Raw genomic sequence first — 20,449 nt, 5'->3', positions numbered from 1 at the left:
AAAGGCAAAGAAAGTAACACGTAGGCAAGAGGTATAGGAAAGTTAAGACACAGGTCAGCCTGGCCTGCTCCCACATATCCAAGAGAAAAGGAGGTTCAAATCCTTAGGGTTAGATTCCAAAGGTGGATAATTGCTTGCATGTACTGGGGAGCTCATCATGAATCACGGGAAAGGGGTTGAGATTTCTTGTTATCTGGCTAATCTCCCCCATAGCATATTCCATTATGTACTGAAGATTGTCTTGACCAGACCGCAGACTCTGGAGGCCATCCAGCCCAGGGACTCTACTGAAATGCCATGTTGCCTTCACAATTTGATAGTTAATCACTCACAAGTGATTTGAGTGATTCCTCTTTTTCTTTTTAAGATTTATTTATTCATTATAGACAGAGAGAGAGAGAGAGAGAGAGAGAGGCAGAGACACAGGCAGAGGGAGAAGCAGGCTCCATGCGGGGAGCCTGATGTGGGACTTGATCCCAGGTCTCCAGGATCACGCCCCGGGCCAAAGGCAGGCGCCAAACTGCTGAGCCACCCAGGGATCCCCGTGATTCCTCTTTAAATGTAACCTTTAAGGGACCCCTGGGTGGCTCAGCAGTTTGGCGCCTGCCTTTGGCTCAGGACATGACTCCAGGGTCCTGAGATCGAGTCCTGCATCAGGTTCCCCACAGGGAGCCAACTTCTCCCTCTGCCTGTGTCTCTGCCTCTCTGTGTGTCTCTCATGAATAAATAAAATCTTAAAAAAAATTAACCTTAAAATGTTTGTTGATACATGATTTTACCCCTGTATGTACTTACCATTCATTTAAAAAGTGTAAATATGCAAAAAACAAGATCCAATGTGTATTTGCTCAGCACCTAATTTAGCATAAAATCGCAGTGCCGGAAGCTGAGTGTGTTTTGTTCTTTGGTGTATCCTGTATATCCTGGTTGTGTCACGTTTCCAGTGTTCTCTAGATATCTCACCAGCCTGTCAGTTTTGTCCTTCGAATTGCTGGAAGGCAGGGCCTGGGTGACGTTCTTGCAATTAATTTTATATAGAGATGCGTACAGATGATGAGTGGAGCCTTACCGGCGGTGAACTAGTGGTGTGAACTAGTGGTGTTCCCCAAGGATTGAATGCTAAACTTCACAAACTTTTATCAACAGACCTCAGGGGCCTCAGGGCAGGGCAGAAGAGATACTCATCTCTGCCCAATTTATCGGCTTCTAGCCCTTTCTTGTGTTGCTGCCAGGATGGCAATTTTCTAAATCCTAGCCTTTCCCCGGGACAATTTTACCATTTTGTAAATCAGGGTAAACAACTTGGTACCTAGCCAGGACTATCTACCCTAAATAAGCAAAATTATGTGCCCAACATACTGGCTCCTTCCCCTGCCTTCCTGGAAGGTCCAGGAGGGCCATATGCAAATGAAGCATCAATCTCACAATTTAGTAAATATCTCCACTTTTTTTTTTAAGATTTTATTTATTTATTCATGAGAGACACACGGAGAGAGAAGCAGAGACACAGGGAGAGGGAGAAGCAGGCTCCACGCAGGGAGCCTGATGTGGGACTCGATCCAGGGTCTCCAGGCTCACGCCCTGGGCCGAAGGCGCTAAACTGCGGAGCCACCCGGGCTGCCCAATATCTCCACGTCTGTGGTGCCTCTGTTGCAGCAATTACGTCCCATGCTTGTCTCCCCCATCAGACTGTAAGTCCCTAGAAGACCTTGCTGGCACACTCATTTCCTAGGAGGGAAGCCCTGGAGAGAAAAGGCTTGAATTGGATTTTGCTGGATGAACGAACGTGGGAGGGGCGATTCTAAGAAGGTCATGGAAGGCCTTGGACATCTAGGGGCCTGTACTCCTAGCATTTCCCCCACCCCGCCAATACCCCTGGACTATCACTCCTGGCCACGATTCTGAGTGCCACGGGAATGGGATGCCTCACGGGAGAGGTATGAAAATATGGGCAGTAGGGCTTTTATGGGGGGCATGCCTATTTCTCCGTTTCAGCCATAGAAATCTTTTGAAGGCTTTAAAATGAGATTAGATTTTAGGAGAATGACTCCTGCATACAAACATTTATTTCCAGCTCCCTAACAGACACATCTACTGGAAAGTCCTGCAAGTTCTCAAGCTCCCTGTATCCAATATTTGTACGGGGCACCCAATAAACTCTGTAGAAAGTGTATCATTTGATCAATTTTGACACAGGTATGTACTCATTAAACAATCACCATAACATTACGAATATTTCCGTCTCTCTACAAGTTTCCTTGTGTTTCTTTGTAATCTGCCTTCCTCACCACCACCCCCTCCCAGCACCACCACTGGTCTGTCATCGTAGAAACACTACGTGCCTCTCTGTAAACCGAGCCAGCCACATCCTCCAGGGAATCTGGATCTGGAAAGGACACAGAAGCAGAAGGTGGTAGAAGCTGAGTCTTGCCTGGAGGCCAGTCCACACGTTCCTGCGACAGCCATCCGTGGGCTGGTTCCTGTCCTTTCCTGTTCTTTCAGTTCGATGAGCTGCCTCATTTCCTTCCAACATATTCTCTATTGCTTAATCACGGCAGTTTGTTGTTTGCAACCCAAGAACCCACGCGCATGATGCCCTCCCTCCTGTTACCATCTTGAGAAAGGCACCACCAAAGCCTACTCTCTCCAGCCTCACCCAGAGCGCTTCTTTGCAACTTCAGTCAGGCCTCCGCTTCTAACCCATGGACTAAATCCTGCCCTCTGCTCCCTGCTCCATAGTCGGTCTCCATAAAGTTCTTTTTTCCTCATCATTACTTCTCTAGTACCTAGTTTGGTGCTCGGTGTGGTGTGCAGTAGGTACTAATAAACGCTTGCTGAATGCTCAAGTGTGACGTCGTCCGTAACCCCAGAAACAAAAGCAAAGATGGATGAGCATTTGCATGTGTGTGTTTATTGGGGTGGCAGGACTTCAAAGTGAGTTTTTAATGTTTTCACAGAAATAAATGATGGATTCTAAATTCCACGCCATTTCCATTATATTATTATACTTTGTACCCTTTCCCTTCACATGGAGTTCCATGTCTCCTTCCATCCTGCTCAGATACTTATTCATGCCACACAGCAGATTGTAAACACTAGCTACAGCTCTAAAATGTAACCCCTCACTGGGGGAATTTGCTTATTAGCTGAAAGTGGGGGCCGGGGTCAGGCAGGAAAGCACGTAGGTGAGGAAAGGAGCCTGTGGCCCCTGGCATCATTCCCACGGGGGCTGGGTGTCACGGATGGGACTAAAGCTTTCTGAACGTGGGGTAGAATCAGTAACATCCTAAGTAGAGGACAGGGTTCTGGGCTGAAACAACTCCCTGTGTCTAAAAAAACCCCAAAAAACAACCACCCCATCCACACAGAGTCAGAATAACACTTTATTTAACAATCTGAAAATCTGTTCTTTTGGCTCTAAGTGACTGGTAAGTCAAAGATTTGTTCACTGTCCCCTGAGTACGAGTGGTAGGTAATGTGTCTATGTGGATGTGTCTCTATCTACAGATGCTTATGCTTTTTACAGTCATTTTAGGCCCGCTTTACTTAATAATATATAAAGTCTTCTTATTCTAACAGTGCTATAAAGCCTGAATTAAATATTCCCGGAATCTAATAGTTTCTTCTTCCAAGCCTGCCACCCTCCCTCCCCTAAGTCTGCTCCTCAGCCTCCATTAATGCTAGATCTTTAGAGACCACCAGCATTCATATGGCTGGAGAACCTAAAACTGAATGCTAGATCTTAAGTCCCTCCGACCTATATACCCTCCAGCTGAGGGGCTTCTCTGGGGAGGGGTGTGTAGGGGTCTTGGCAGTTCCTCTTCAGAGGTAGTCAGTTTGAACTGCAGATACCTGGAAAGTAAAAGTGACTGGGTTAGATGCTGACCTGCCCTCCCACCAACCACTGGGGGAAGGGGCTCATTTTGCTCCTGTGGAATTATATTTCTTTATTTTTATTTATCTATTTGAGAGAGAAAGAGAGAAAGCACGAGCAGGGGGATGGGCAGAGGGAGAAGCAGGCTCCCCACTGAGCAGGGAGCTCGAGTAGGAGCTCGATCCCAGGACCCTGGGATCATGACCTGAGCTGAGGGCAGATGCTTAACCACCGGAGACACCCAGGTGGCCCTCGAAGGATATTTCCTGTGAGGCACTGGCCGCTATTGAGAGGGTCAGCGAGAAACTGGTTGTTGGAATTACTGTCAAGACTTGTTGCGGCCGTTGTTCATGGACGGTTTGCCATCTCTTTAGGAGGATTCACAGGAGCAACTTCTTTTTCATCTTAGTAGCAGAAATTGTTGCCCTCTTAAGGAATGGGATTATGAATTGTGTGAACTCACCAGGTTTGTCTCTTCCTGGATGTCAGGAAGCATGGAACCAACTTTGTGGTCCATCCTCAGTAATTTTATTTTATAGAACGTGTTTTTGTATTCACCTAATTCAGGGCTCTGTTCTATGTCACTGTTGCTAATGTATTTCTGAGTATATTTTGTGTGTGTATTTACCTTTCTGTGCACCTTTTATATATCTTAACTCCAGTGTTTTTTTTTAAGAGAGAGAGTGCATGCAAGGAGGGGAGGGGCAGAGGGAGAGAGAGAGAATCTTTAAAATTTTTTTTTAAATTTATTTATGATAGTCACACACACAGAGAAAGAGAGGCAGAGACACAGGCAGAGAGAGAAGCAGGCTCCATGCAGGGAGCCCGACGTGGGATTCAATCCCGGGTCTCCAGGATCGCGCCCTGGGCCAAAGGCAGGCGCCAAACCGCTGCGCCACCCAGGGATCCAGAGAGAGAGAATCTTAAGCATGCTTCATGCCCAGGGAGGAGCCCGACATGGGGCTGGATGTCATGACTCTGAGACCATGACCTGAGCCGAAATCAAGAGTCCAATGCTTAGCCAACTGAGCCATTCAGGCGCCCCACTTAACTCCTTTTTGAAGTAAGTTCGGATGAAAATATTTAGGAGGTAAGGCTATGGTGAGAGGTCAAGAGGTCAAGGTTCAAGGAAATGGGCACAGAGACCACGAAGTCCCAGATTACTCCTGGTTCCCCTGGTTCCCACCTGCTTGACTTTGCCCTGAGGATGTTGCTCACTGCCGGGTTCCCCTTGTAGCCCATGCAGCCACACCTCTGTCCACCCGCATTGCCCAGTGTTACCACTCATCCCATTCTCTGTGTTATCTGGCCTCCTTACCTCTTCCTGAGGCTCGCTTGCCGTGACATTGCTGTCTTCTGGAACTGCAGAGACATGAAGCTGAAGATCTTGGCTCTACAAAAAGAAGAGTTCTCCCAGTAAGACTCAACCTCCCCAGTCTCTCGGCTTAGAAGGGTCTTCTGTGCCTTTCACTTTACGAGGGTCACAGACAACGCAAAGGGCAAACATACGGTGCTGGTTTACTACGGCCTGAGAGTATCAGGGAAGGCTTTCCCGTCATCCTCTGTCACACATCAAGAGACCAAGATTCAAAGGGTCAAATAACCTGCTGGGACAGGAAACCAGGTCTTTGGACTCCCATTGTTTCCATGATCAGATACTGTATGATCTGTGTGACACGCATCTGTATATAAATCTATGTGGGAGTCCGTGAAGGTATAAATATAGGTGTTAAAACCACTACCTACCACTTTTAGACTAACCCTCCTCTAGAACGCACTACAGATCTCACACTGGGATGGTCCTAAGCTATGACGGTTAGGAAAGGCAAATGGTATGATGGTTTCTTGGGGAAAAATTTTGGGTCCTGAGATGAGAACCCAAGATGTGGAAAGCCCTGTCTAGGAACTGTTAAGCCATGGGAAGCCTCTGGTACTCTAAGGCTTAGAATGAATTTATTTTTTAATTGAAATTTAATGCACACACTATAAAATTCACTCTCTCAAGAACCAGAACCAACTGCTAACAGTAGGAAACAGCCATTTGTAATTCTGTTTCTCCTTTAAGTTCCTCCTTATTCCCGCTTCCAGTTCTAGGCTATGAACGGCCCCCAAAGGTAATACCGCCTCCCGCAAAGTTACGATCCTTTCAGAGAACCTCCATTATCTCTCAGGTGGTTCAAATGCTGAGCAAGTACAGATTTTCTCAGTTTTCTTTTTATTTACTGGTTTTTAAATGTGATAATGTCCATAATTCTGCTTGGGGGCAAACTATGACGTATAGCGCGTCTGTGAGGGAAGTGAACAGATCTTGCAGGACATAATAGGGCCTCAAAAGATTGATGACATTGAGAGGCTAGGATCGAAGATGCTCTAGCTGCTTAATTCCATAGGAAAAATACGTCTCCTTTAGCTGATGACCAAGCAATTCCAAAGGAGAGGCTGAGGCTAAGGAAACACTGTAAATCTAAAAAATAATGAGGTGGCTTCAGGGTGGAGGAGGTTGCGTCCTGTATCTCTTTCCCAAGGAGGACAGTGTTACTAGCCTGTTCCTCAAAAATAGACAATATCTTGGCCCCTAGAATCTCCCCTTCAGTAAGATTACGCCCAAGAGGCAAACAGGTTTTGTCCACCAGAGCCAGACGAAAGGCCACTCTTTGGCTGACCCTATACTAAAATCATATAAAGTATTACAAAGTCAAATTTAAGTTAATTTTGAATTTTCCATACTGTTGAATTGTTCTTTTTAGTGCGGAAAAATGAAAAGTGGCTACCCTGTTTACCCACACCCCCTGCATATTTCTCCCAGCTGGGAGAGCTTCCTCATCCCGGAAGCCGACAGAGGGAAGATGCTTTATGTCTGGCTCTGTACCTCATGTGACTCAAGATTGACAGGGTACTAGTGTTGACTTAGATGTCAGTACCTCAGGGGAGTCCGCGGAGGTGAGCTTATTGTTCTCTTCCTTGTCCTCGATCTTCTTTGTCGTGTCAGACTCTGAAAAATCCTGCGGACCAAAGTGGACAATGTAGGAGAGAGCACCACACCTTCACACCCTGGATGCCACCCTGGGCCCTTTGTCTGTGTTGGCTGTGGTACCCCGGTACCCGCATGGTACCCAAGTCCAGGGAACAGGAGGCCCTCGAGGTAGCCTGGTCAGCCTTTGGTGAGGCATCGGCGGTCACAGGGTGCTGTGAACTGAGGGGCATCAGAAGTCTCAGACTCCCAGATATCCACATGGCTCATGCCCCGGCCTCCTTCACTGCCCAAATATCCCCTCTGACCACTCTGTTTAAAACTACAATTTTGCTTTCACTCCCTGTACCTTCCTCTACTTAATTTTTTCTCTTCTCTTCCCCTACTTATCTTTTATCTCTTATAATTTATCTCTTATCATCACTAAATTGTCATTTTACTTATTTATGGTTTCTTGCCTATCTCCTTTATTCCTCCCAACCCTCACCCACTAGAATATAAGATGCAGGAAGGCAGAGAATTTTGTTTTGTTCATTGTAGTATCCCACCTCCTAGAAAAGTGCCTGGCACATAGCAGGGGCTCAGTAATTATGCAATGAATGAATCAATCAGTCAGTTAATCAATCTTGGTGCCATCTAGTTAGATGTTTCACCATAATCTTCTGTATAATGATCTGACAGGGGATCATATATCCTTAGCTTTTAACAGCAAGGAAGGAGGGCTATTTCTCAAGGTGGCCTATGCTATTTTTGTTTTTGGAAGTCCCTGTGTCCCCTTTTCCCTAGATTTAAAATTGGTTTTCTTTTTTTTTTTTTAACTTTTTTTTAAAAGATTTTGTTTATTTATTCATGAGAGATACACACACACACACACACACACACACACAGAGAGAGAGAGAGAGAGAGAGAGAAGAGAGAGAGAAAAGTAGAGACACAGGCAGGGGGAGAAGCAGGCTCCATTCGGGGAGCCCGATGTGGGACTCGATCTGGGTCTCCAGGATCAGGCCCTGGGCCAAAGGTGGTGCTAAACCACTGAGCCACCTGCGCTGCCCTAAAATTTTTTTTTATATCATTTTTTAACAGAGTTAACTGCTGAAAGTTCCTTTTATATTGATCCAAAATGTACTTGAAAAAAAAATCTTTACGTAGTTCTGCTTTCATGAATGTTAAGTAAGTCAAACCTCTCTCCTATATGATAAGTCTTTCCATGTAATTTGAATAGAACATGACCTGATTTCCAGATCCTTCACGGAACTGGCTGCTCTCCAGTGGATCTCTGTCTCTATTCTAACACAATCCTTTCTCATCATTTCCTCACCTTCTATCCCTTTTGCTTTACTTTCCCCTGTGAGTTCCTTCTTCTATACCTCTCTCATTGAAGAAGTTGTACCTTGGAAATTTGCAGGTGCCATTTTGCTTACCATAGTCACAAGTGTGACAAACTGAAATGAGACTCTCCTTCCCATCCCCCACTAAAAAAAAGTAAAGTTTGTTTAAGTTCGGGATGCCAGTTGTAGATTCTTTATATCAGAACTCCCAGAAATTGGAGCAAAGGAAAGAAATTAGCAAGAATCTGCTCATAATAATAATATTAGAGAAAAGCCCTTTGCAGAAGTCAACTACCCTAAGAGTACAGGTCACTGGATTAGTTGCTATGAATATGTGAAACAATCCCCATAACCAAAAAAGGTGTCCAAGAATATCCTTGAAACGGCCATCTACTGACATAAGATCTTATCAGTTGGGGCAAGCTGACTATAGGAAAGATGATCTCCATGAAGGTTATTAAAGGGACTAAAGAGTCAACCAGATCCAATCTCACCTCAGATATCTTCGAGGTAGGGGAAGTACAAAGTTCTTCTGGATTCAGACTGTTGATGTTTTCCTTTTCTCTGGCCTCGGGAGTTCTTACTGGCTTCTCTGGTGGCTGTGGGTCCAGTGAAGCATCTAAGGAGGTCCTGGGACTGGTAGGTGTACCCTGCTCAGAGGCTAGAGGGCTGGAGGGTATGTTCCCTGAAGAGAGCCTGGGGCTGGGAGTGGCTCTGGGTGGAGGGGGCCTATTTGGAGGTGCCGAGGTCCTCTGGATGGAGGCTCTCTTCTTTGGTTGTTCAGATCCTTCACTTGAGGTGCGGGTTCGGAGGACTACTTCTGGGAGAGACGAGGGCTGCTCTGAAGGGACAAGGGCCCTGCCTGGTGATGGAGCTGGGGAGCAAGGGAGAACTTCCTCCTGGGACTTGCTGCCCTCAACGGTGGCAGAGGGCTGGGCCTGCTTGGGGCCATTGCAAGCTGGCAGAGGCTCTTCCTCCTCAGAGGAGCTGGCTTCAGACTCTTCCCCCTCAATTTCCTTGTCTTTTAAGGGCTCTTGAATCTCAGATTCATCTTCTCCCTGGGCCGGATCAGATGCCAGCTCTTCTTCACTTGCTGATGAGGAGTCCCTATCACTCTTCAGAGAAAGCGCAGAGGGACTGGTAGGTGAGGTCAGGGGGCTGGGGGCTTCAGATGTGCGAACTGGGGAAGAGATGACTAAAGAGCGCCTGCTGCTGGTGAAACAGAAAGAGCATTCAAGATTCAGAAGGGCTAAAAACTAGAAGCAACCCCAACACACCCCCAAATAAATAAAGATGTGAACACATAGTAATAAAATGGAACAAAGCAATGGAAGTTATGAGAAGGGTTGTATATACTTTGCAATAATGCTTCTATTATAAAGCGAAAAAGAGGCTATACAATTTTATCCATATCACAATCTCAATTACGTAAAAATATATAAAGAAAACAAGACTGGAAAGAAACACTGCAAAACACTGATAAAATCGTTTCTCTGCGGGACACATTCTACGGGTGACATACAGCTGATCCTTGAGGAGTCTCTATTTGCAAATTCACCTACTCCCTAAAATCTATTTGTGACTCCAAAATTAATACTCCTGATGCTTCTGCAGCCAGTCATGGACATATGCGAGCTTTGAAAAATGAGTGCCCAACGAGCATTTTACAAGAAGAGTCTAACAAGGCAATCATCTGCCTTGGTTCAGCTCTCGCACTGCAAATGTGTCCTTTTGGCCATGTTTTTTTTTTTTTTTTTTTTTAAATTTTTTTTTATTTATTATTTATTTATGATAGTCATACAGAGAGAGAGGCAGAGACACAGGCAGAGGGAGAAGCGGGCTCCATGCACCGGGAGCCCGACGTGGGATTCGATCCCGGATCTCCAGGATCGCGCCCTGGGCCAAAGGCAGGCGCCAAACCGCTGCGCCACCCAGGGATCCCATGGCCATGTTTTTCACATCGTTGTGCTTTTTGTTTGTGATTTTGCTGTGTAAAATGGCCTCCAAGTATAGTGCTAAAGTGCTTCGAACTAGAAGACTGTGATGTTAGACATGTTAGAGAAGCTTTACTCAGGCATGAGTTGTGGTGCTGTTGGCTAGGAGCTCAATATGAAGGAGTCAACAACGTGTATTACTTCTTTATTTAGAGGGAGGGAGAGCAAGGGCAAGTTGGGGGAGAAGCAGAGGGAGATGGAGAATCTCAAGCAGATTCCACGCTGAGCTCAGAGCCCAATGTGGGGCTTGATCCCACAACCCTGAGATCATGACCTGAGCTGAAACCAAGAGAGTCGATGCTTAACTGACTGGGCCACACAGGTGCACCAGCAATGTGTATTAAATAAAGTGTCTTCAAACAGAAACACACACGAGACTGGGCGATGGAAACGCTGGGAGCTGGAGCTCACAGGAACCTAACTCTGGGTTTCCCTTAGCAACAATGGTTCAGTATTCACTAATTCGGTGCTCACCGTGACTCTACTGAACACCACTGAGCCATACAGGCGTCCCAAGTGATCACATTCTTAAGGACCACTGAATTGTGTATGTTTAACCAGCATAAAGAAAGTATGAACAACACACACACACACACACACACAGAGAAAAAGTAAGCCCTGTAGGTTAAGAACATATTTGCAGAGAATATCATTAAAGCATTACTATCCAGAATACACACACAAAAAATACCTCCTATAGATGAAATTTTTAAAACAAGGTAAGCGGGTTCCCCAGGTGGCTCAGCGGTTGAGCACCTGCCTTCAGCCCAGGGCCTGATCCTGGAGTCCCGGGATCGAGTCCCAAGTCGGGCTCCCTACCTGGAGCCTGCTTCTCTCTCTGCCTGTGTCTCTGCCTCTCTCTATCTCTGTGTCTCTCATGGATAAATAAATAAATAAATAAATAAATAAAATAAAATAAAATAAAATAAAAAAGGGTAAGCAATCTAAATGAAAAATGTGAAAACAATGATAAATAGGCAAGTCACAGAAAGGAACATTAAATGGCCAATAACATGAAAAGCTGTGCCAGCTAACTAGCCACCGTGGAGATATGAATTAAAATTGCAAAAAATTCCATTTCTCCATTTCATACTCATTAGTTTGGAAAAATTAGTAAGTCTGATAATGTTACAGGTAGCAAAAATATGGAGCAATGGGGGCTTTTGTTTACTGCTGGTGGGTTATAAGTTAGAATGGTCACTTTGGAGAGCCCTTTGAAAATGACAATGCCTGGTAAGGCTGAAGAGGCCCAAATGCACAGACTATGACTCAGCAGCTCCACTCCCAATATACACCCTAAGGAAACTCCTGGTAATGCTCACAGGAGAAATGTAAAATGTGTCCATTGCAGCTTATTTGTAATAGCAAGAAACTGGAAAACAACCCAAATATCTATGAGCAGGAGGACAGATAAATAAATTGTGGACTAGCCAAACAACAGCATCCAGAACAGTTATAGAAAGGGAAGACCAGAGCTAGCAACATTAGCAGCTGGATAAATGAACCTCACAAACAATACGAAGAGAACGAAAGGTGTTCCAAAAGTACACATACAGTGTAATTCCATTTTATAAAGTTTAAAAACATGCAAAACCACCTTTTCTGTGTGTGCGTACATGTGTGTAAGTAAAGTAAAAAGAAAAGTGTGGGAATAATAAATACTAAATTTAAGACCGTGGTTGCCTTGGGCGAGGGGCAGGATGAGCTGGGGCGGCGGGGGGACACTGGGCACTTCAATGATACGTATAGTAGCTGACTTCTTAAATTTGGTGGTAACTATATGGCTATTATATTATTCTTTTTATTATATTATTCTTTATACCTTTTGTGATGCCTGAAATATTTCATACACGAAAAAAGAGGGGCGCCTGGGGGGCTCAGATGGTTGGGCATCTGCCTTTGGCTTGGGTCATGATCTCCAGGTCCCGGGATGGAGCCAAACAGGGCAGGCGGGCTCCCAACACAGCGAGGAGCCTGCTTCTCCCTCTCCCCCTGCTTCTGCATCTCCCCCTGCTTGTGCTCTCTGTCTCTCTCTCAAATGAATAAAAAAAAGTCTTTAAAAAAATAAAGAGAAAACAATTCATATGGAAGCGTAATACAGATAACAAACAGTACCAAGCACAGCAAACACAAAGGGAGGGCCAGGATTGGGCATGGAAATGAGAGTGTTGCGTATGCTCACAGGACAAGCCAAGTAGCAAAGAGTCTCAGGAGTTGCTCACCTTGATACTCCCTTCACCACAAAGACTTTGTTGGAATGTTGCTTCTCCAGTTTGCTCATCACCTCATAGAGGCTGTGGTTCAGCTAGAGCCAGTGAGAGAGACGGGTTACTGGCAGTGGGAACCTGAGACTGGAATATCCCTTCTCTTTTCCCTTTCAGACGGTTTCCAAAAGAAAACCTCCCCACCTTTCACTGTAAAGCTCCTTCCCATCCATCTCTTTGTCCAGGGTCCCGTCCTGCCACCCCTTCTTCCTGGACTGTCTGTGTCATAGGTTTTGCCTCTTCCGAAATAAGATAAGTGGCTCTCTCAAGGCTGGGTCCTTGAGGTTTGAGGTCTGATTTGAGATTCTAGCTTCTCTCAGGTAATCCAGAGAATAAAAACTCACTGTAATATTAAGGAGGCAAACCATAACTTAGCAACCGCAGATGTGGAGAGGGGTACGTGAGTGTGTGCATGAATTTAAGTAATGTAACAGCAGAGTCTTGGAATCCCAGGACCAGAAAATGCCCCACGAGGTTGTGTTCTGTGGCTGCCAGTCACTGAGTAGGACTGGCCTTCTCTACTCACGCCCAACTACCTGAGAAACGGACCTGTGCTTAAACACTGCCCTCTTTGTTCCCCAGCGACAAAAGATAAAGATTTCGCAGCTTGGTTCCCCATTTCAGCTATTCCTTCCCACAGGCCTAACCTCCTTTATTCATCTGAAGCTCAAGTATGGATGCCATTATCCAGTTGTTAATGGAGACGGGGAGGACTCTGATGTGTATACACGTGCTTTACCACAGTTCCAGGCGGTCAGTGAAGTGCTATTGTTTTCATCATGAGAGAAAAGTAAAAACTTGTGGTGCTAACATCAGTACTTAATGAGATGATGTAAATGTGGGCTCCTTTCATACTTCCTAGAAAAGCCCACCTCGGTGACTACACGGGCCAGAGGTTTCTCACCTTGCTCATCTCCCTGTAGAAGACATCCCTCAAGTTGGAAATGTTTTGGAAGATGGTCACGTAACAGCCAATACGACTATCAGGAGGCAAAACAAAACAAAACAAAACAAAATAATGACAAAACCCCCACAACACCTACAGGTAAGGGTTGGTAACGGCAATCTTTGAAATACAAGGTAGGACCTTAAGCCAACACCAGCCAACACCAAGATTCCTCAGAGAAGAGCACCCCGTACCCTAGACTCAGAATGTTCTGGAATCTGATTCTTCAGAGCCAGGCCCGTAGCACACTTGACTCTCAGAGGGGTGGGAAAGTCAGAGGAGATACTTATCAGCCCAGTCTGAGACCTGCAGTTGCATGAAGACCTCTTGATTCAGGTTCTTTAGGTATTAATGTAGGTATGAATGAAAATACTCTGAAGAATTTTTAAAGTGCTGTATAAACATAAGCCCACACAATGATAATTATTATAATAAATAATTATTCTTTCTCATTATGCAATACTTGGACTTCTCCGAGGCCGCATGCACATTAGTGGAATTCTACTATAAATAAATTGGGGAAGTTTACGTTTAAAGAAACTGTATTAAACTTCAATGCTATCTAAATCAAGAGTCACATAATTAGTGTTTTAGAATACACGGAGTTATGCAAAAGGCTGCGTCACACATAGACTAATATTAAGCGGCGATATAAAATACTGACTACAGCCGCACTACAGCGTATCTTGTACAATGAAAATAGGACACAAACAGAATTTCTACTCAGGTGCCTCTAAACACTTTTACCTCCTGTGAAGCAAAGACGTCATTAATAGAAACAATCATCCCACGGTTTATCTTCTATGTCAATCTGGATGTTCACGAACCAAGCTTGCTTAAAACAATATGCACTTACGCACGAAACCAGATATTCCCGGTTCCCATGAGGACGGAAATTTACTTGCCAAGAGCCCTCCTATCCCAGAAACATCTTGCCTGTAGACCGGAAAAGCTGGCAGGGCGAGCCTGGCTATCTGTGTGTTACAGACGAAGGACCCAGGGTCTGGGGTGATAAGACAGTTTGCTTAGTGTCGCCCAGCAAGTCAGTAGCCGGGCTGAGGCAACCTCCAACTCCTGGAACAGAGCTCTTCTCGAGAGGGGACATTCGTGGGTTGCCAGGGAACCTGGGCCTCCACTGGCCCAGGAGGCCAGGCCTTTCCTGACTGTCAGTCATTACCTATGATAAAGAACAGGCAGTTCCTCTAGCAGTTCCTGGTTCAGGTCTTCAAAGACACTCTGGGCTTTGTTGAACTCTTCCTCTGCCTAGGGGGTAAAGGTGACAGGAGTTCCCCTCAATCCCGGGTCTAAGGCGGGAACCTGCCTCCTTGAGTCTCTCCCTGCATTTTTCAGGGACTGGGCTGACTTGGAGTCATGCCCCCCCTTCCCCAGACCCATGCTCTCCCAAGCCTTGCATCTCTATCTGTAGAGCATCTGTGTCAGGGGAAGCAGGATTTCCTTCAAGACACTGGATGCTGAATTTATCTTTTCCTAAACCCAATAAAATGTTATTTTATTTTATTTTATTTTATTTTATTTTATTTTATTTCATTTTATTTATTTTATGATTTTATTTATTTATTCATGAGAGACACAGAGGCAGAGACACAGGCAGAGGGAGAAGCAGGCTCCATGCAGGGAGCCCGACGTGGGACTCCATCCCGAGTCTCCAGGATCAGGCCCTGGGCTGAAGGCTGTGCTAAACTGCTGAGCCACCCGGGCTGCCCGAATTTATCTCTTTTCCTAAACCCAGCCTGGCCCAGCCACCTGCCACCATTATGGGCGAGGGAGGGCAGGAAGGTTTCGCCAGGCTTTTTTTTTTTTTTTTTTTTACCTTGGCAGTCTTGGCCTCATCTTTCTTCTTGGCATTCTGCACCGCCTCCAGGTGGTGTCGGGCACTGTCATAGTCCACAAGTTTCCGGCCCCGCTTGGCAATCCTTTCCTAAGCCAGAGTCAGGAGAGAGGCCCTTGATACTCATTTCAGTGGCCAGGATGCAGGCAAACATAGAGGCACAATTCCTCGGTCCTGTTACCAAATTTCACTTTCTAACAGCTTTGTGCCCAAGGGATTTCCCTTACTATTTGGAAAGAATAGGGATTCTGGTGGGAGGCAGGAGGCAGAGTAAAGGGAAATCCTCCAGAGCACATGGAAGCCTGCACTCAATGTTGATTTCTCCTATGAGCCCACTAAAAACTGGTTCAGCCTCCGGGAGAAATGGCCTTGGGAACCCAGCTGAATTCAAAGTCAGGAGTTTGGGGTCTTATTACCAACGCTGCCACTTAATTAGTCTTGTGACGGAGGGCAAGGCGCATCTCTTCTGGAACTTCAGCAGCCTCACCTGCCCTACAGGGTTACTTCAAAGATCAAACGCTGACTACAAAGTGCTTTGAGAACTCTAAAGCATAATAAAAATAGTAAATTATTGTGTGCACCGGAGAGAGCATCCACGCAGTCTCATCCAAACTACAAAACCAGTCATAGATTTTGCAAGAATCTTATCTGGATTATCTGGTCCAACTTCCTGTGTAATACTTGGGGCTTCTCTGTAATAATCAAAATAAGTAGTTCACCTTCTGCTTGAAATTGAACTTCAACTCCCAACCTCACGGTATATTTCAGTTTTTGGAAGCTCTATGAGAAACTTAAGTCAGGATCCCTCTAATTTCTCCCTATTAATCGACCAGCAGCGCAGTGCCTGACGGAGTAGGTGGGTTATAAATCCAAGCTGAACGAATCAATGAATTGCTTTCTGTTTTCTTTTTTTTTTTTTAATTTTATTTATTTATGATAGTCACACAGAGAGAGAGAGAGGCAGAGACACAGGCAGAGGGAGAAGCAGGCTCCATGCACCGGGAGCCCGATGTGGGATTCGATCCCAGGTCTCCAGGATCGCGCCCTGGGCCAAAGACAGGCGCTAAACCGCTGCGCCACCCAGGGATCCCTGCTTTCTGTTTTCTGAAACAGTTTAGAATAGGCTGCATCCCTCTTTCACCTAATAGACCTCCAAGTGTTGGACGAGAATTATTATGACTCCTCAAAGTTTCTTCTTCTCTACAGTAAACATATCGGCTATTTTTTTTTTTTTCACCACTAAAGGGGATGCCCTGACCTGGACCTAACTCAAAACCAGTTCAGGGACGCCTGGGTGGCTAGGCGGTTGAGCATCTGCCTTGGGCTCAGGTCGTGACCCCAGGGTCCTGGGATTGAGTCCCGCATTGGGTTCCCCCTGCAGGGAGCCTGCTTCTCCCTCTCCCTGTGTCTCTGTCTCTCTCTCTGTCTCTCATGAATAAATGGCACCTTTTTTTTTTTTAAGATTTTATTTATTCATGAGAGACACAGAGAGAGGGGGAGAGAGAGAGAGAGGCAGAGACAAAGGCAGAGGGAGAAGCAGGCTCCATGCAGGGAGCCCGACATGGGACTCGGTTCTGGGTCCCCAGGATCAGGTCCTGGGCTGAAGGCGGCGCTAAACCCCTGAGCCACCCAGGCTGCCCCTAAATAGCATCTTAAAAACAAAAACAGTTAGGATCTAGTTCACCGAAACCTAATTCTAAACGTGCCCTTGACACCTCTAATCCTCTACCCCAACCTCCTGTCCAGCCTCCTACTTTTAATCCTTTTTCCTAAGCCTCATTCCTAACCATGGGCTGGAACTCTATTTGCAACGTTTACTCTATATGTTTTCTAACTCCTGGGGGCCACTCGTGACCCACCCTTGACTTTGCAGATTGATTACCTTAATCTCGCTGAACTGGGCTACGTAGTTTTCCATGGTCCTCAATGCCTGGTCAGCTAGTTTCTCTTCATAGTCTTCCCAGAGGAGATCATTATTCTGTGGGGCAGAGGCAGGGGGCAGAGGTGAGGGCCCCGCTTCTCGGCAACCACTGCACACCAGGGAAAAACCCAAATTCTCCCTGCCGCAAACTTCCGTTTTGAAGCACTGTATTTAGACTGTCGTGTTGGGTTCAGGCAGAGTCAGATGAAGAAACAGCCCTACCCCCAGGAACTGCCCTGTAAGACACTGGACATACATTAGGGATCAAGAACGGAAGAGATGGTCAGAGTCTTGGATTCTAGAGCCCGAGGGACAGGGAAATTGGAGAGGAAGAAAACTGCATGAAGGTGGTTTTCAAAGACAACCAGTTGGGTTTTACGTAGGTGCAACCTCATAAAGCGGGGAGCCGGCCCTCCACAGAGGAATCCGCAGATTGGGGAAAGCTTGTTTTTACCTTCACGGTTGTTGCTTTTTGCTACAGCCCAGGGCTGAAGCTTTACAAATGAAGGATGAGGGTTGGCTCCTTTGCTTTCCTATTTGCTCTGATGCAGAAGCTAAGAGAAGGCTGAGGGGAGGGCAGGAGTGAGTCCTGAAGAGCTGTAAAGCCAGGACACTCTTACCCCTACGATGGCCTTCAGCTCCTCGTGACCGTCCCACTCGCTGCTGTAGATCTCCTGCAGCGTTTCTGACACTCTCTTGGAGCTTTCATGCATCACTGAAAGGAGAGGAGTCAGTCCTACCACACGGTCACCCCAGAAGGAGGCCGGTAGCATCATACCGGAGCACGGGCAGATCAGTGGGTCCATTTCAGAAGGACGTGCCCCGGAAGGTTTGGGCGATCTGTCAGGAAAGCTGGACGGGGCTGGGACAGGAGAAGTTGCTTCCCTGATGCCCACAAGTTCCAGGAATCAGGGGCAGGCGAGTGATAAAACGCCTGAGAATGGCTGTTTTTCTTTCCAACCTCAGAGTTCTCAGGAGCTTGATTCTCCCGTGGAACATACTACCCACCTTTGACTGCACTAAGGAAGTTCTTCAGGTCCTTGTAGAGCTTCTGGCCTTCTGCCTGAAAGGGACAAGTGCTTTGGTGACTACAGAGATAGGTTTGGAAAGATGCATTAGAGGTCAAGGTAGAAAAGTAGGTTAAAAGCAGAAATCAGTCCTGGAATTTGCAAATGTGATAAACTAGCCTCTGTTCTCTTCACCAAGAAGTTGTGGGTTGTCTTTTGGGGGGGGCAGTTTTTTTCTTTTTAAAGATTTTATTTATTTATTCATGAGAGAGGCACAGAGAGAGGCAGGGACACAGGCAGAGGAAGAAGCAGGCTCCATGCAGGGAGCCCGATGTGGGACTCGATCCCGGGACCCCGGGATCACGACCTGAGCCGAGGAAGATGCTCAACCACTGAGCCCCCCTGATGCCCCTGGAGGGGGCAGTTTTTGTTTGGAGACTGTTCCCTCGGACGGGCAGGTCTTCTTTTCTGTTCTCCCTTCCAGTGAACAAAACCTATACCCCAGTTCCTCTGCTGAAAATTAAGGGTCCTGTGTGACACTATCACTTTGTGATCCTCTGGCTGACACGTCCCTCACTGGGTAAATAAACTGCCACCATCTTCTGCAAATACTGGGCCTTCTTCCTCCCCTGAACCCTCACACAGGCCATTCCCCTCCTCCCGATGTCCTTCCCTGCCTCGCCTCCCTTTCGCCTTCCCTCTGTCAGTCACGTGTTTTACACCTCTCTTCCAAATGTCTTATCACTGAGTCCCCTCCTGTTCCAACTCCGATGGCCTCATCCTTAGCTCTATCCACCTACCCAATCCTATCTTTGCTCCCGAGTCTGAATTCTCACTTTTTTAAGGCTGGGACTCCCACGCACAGATTAGGTCTCCTCCCTGTTTAAAAAAAAGAAGAAGAAGAAGGGAGAAAGGAGAGGAAGGTATCATTTAAGTTTGGAAGTTCAAATCTCCACCCAACAGATGAACCACTTTTAACTTGGACAAATGTTCATTCAGCCTCTGCAACCAGAAACTCATGCCCTCTTGCTGAGGCTGTGCTTCGATTTTAAATAGTGCTGTTAGAACTTTTGCCCCCTGGTCTTGGGCTGGCCTTCTGTACTCAGAGTGGACCTGACTTCTCTTGCACATATGTTGGAAGACATCTTTCCCATACCCTGCACCAAGTCTTCTCTCTCATAGGCCTCCTCTATCATCCCTCACAGGGTTATTTAAAGCCCCTTCCCCAGGGGCACATGGGTGGCTCAGTGGTTGAGTGTCTGCCTTTGGCTCAGGTCATGATCCCAGGGTCCTGGTAAGGACCAAAAGGGCAGCCTACTTAAGGGTCAGGGTATGCTACGGGGCCAGGCTATGGGGCAGAAGAGTGATCCTCACACCGGTTCACGGGAAGGAGTGTTTAAGCTAAGACGCATTATGCAGTACACCATAAAATACTTGTGAACTTGTTCATTTGTTTTACTTGCTTGCGTCCATCACTAGGTAGGCTATTGAGCATACCAACAGTATACAAAAATTTATGGGAGAGAAACTGAAAATCAGAAAATTCTATCTAACAACTTAAATTACAACTTTTTTTTATCTATGGGGGCAGGGGGTAGTTGCACCTGGGTGGCTCAGTCGGTTAAGCGTCTGACTCTTGGTTTCAGCTCAGGTCGTGATCATGGGATTGGCCCCCACATTGGGCTCTACACTCAGTGGGGAGTCTGCTTGGGGTTCACTCTCTCCTTCCTCTGCTCTTCCCCTGCTCCCATTCTCTCTCTCTCAAATAAATATATTTTAAAGTTTTCAGTTTTCAAAAGGACTTTATTTATTTATTTGACACAGAGAGAGCACAAGCAGAAGGAGCAGCAGGCTGAGGAAGAGGGAGAAACAGGCTCCCCATTGAGCAGAGAGCCCGATGTGGGGCTCCATCCTAGGACCCTGAGATCATGACCTGAGCCAAAGGCAGACACTTAACCAACTGAACCACCTAGGTACCCTCAAATAAGTAAATTAAAAAAAATTTTTTTTTATCTGTGGAAATCTTTGCAGGAAAGATCATTATTATGTAAATTTAGCAGCAGAAAATCTAGGTCAACTCGGTCAAAGAAAACTGGAGTAATTATTTCATCCATTTTTTGGCCTCAGTTCTAAGCTATTCCAAACTCTTGACTCTACCTCAGGTTAAAAGTGCTTGGGGCTGAATGCCAGGGCTCAAGGGACACGAAGCCACAGACAGTCTCAAGGGAGTCTAAGACACCATCAGAGAGGTAGAAGAACTGCCATTGTGTGATGTGTCGCAGCAAGTGAGGATCA

At 46.2% G+C, this 20,449-nt stretch overlaps 1 protein-coding gene across 4 annotated transcripts in view; it reads right to left on the bottom strand.

Annotated features, from left to right (window-relative positions):
- Window positions 1-2,889: 2,889 nt before the first annotated feature.
- The window catches only part of BIN2 (bridging integrator 2), a 32,984-nt gene continuing 15,424 nt past the window's right edge, over window positions 2,890-20,449 (bottom strand). For 2 of the 4 annotated variants that reach the window (XM_026000356.2, XM_072765268.1), the window contains exons 3-13: window positions 18,156-18,210; window positions 17,768-17,862; window positions 17,109-17,204; window positions 15,209-15,316; window positions 14,555-14,640; window positions 13,336-13,411; window positions 12,390-12,472; window positions 8,668-9,385; window positions 6,796-6,876; window positions 5,193-5,267; window positions 3,366-3,852 (exon numbers count right to left, since the gene is read on the bottom strand). In XM_026000356.2, coding sequence (XP_025856141.1) covers window positions 3,823-3,852; window positions 5,193-5,267; window positions 6,796-6,876; window positions 8,668-9,385; window positions 12,390-12,472; window positions 13,336-13,411; window positions 14,555-14,640; window positions 15,209-15,316; window positions 17,109-17,204; window positions 17,768-17,862; window positions 18,156-18,210 — 1,503 coding nt within the window. In that variant the 3' untranslated portion in view covers window positions 3,366-3,822. Of the gene's footprint in view, window positions 3,853-5,192; window positions 5,268-6,795; window positions 6,877-8,667; window positions 9,386-12,389; window positions 12,473-13,335; window positions 13,412-14,554; window positions 14,641-15,208; window positions 15,317-17,108; window positions 17,205-17,767; window positions 17,863-18,155; window positions 18,211-20,449 lie in introns of all 4 variants that reach the window. The other 2 variants (XM_026000357.2, XM_072765269.1) reach the window with 2 other exon arrangements.

Source organism: Vulpes vulpes, chromosome 8 (assembly GCF_048418805.1).
Source record: "Vulpes vulpes isolate BD-2025 chromosome 8, VulVul3, whole genome shotgun sequence".
Taxonomy (NCBI): Eukaryota; Metazoa; Chordata; class Mammalia; order Carnivora; family Canidae; genus Vulpes; species Vulpes vulpes.
Note: the sequence above shows the minus strand (reverse complement) of the source record. Positions and strands in the feature narration are given on the sequence as shown.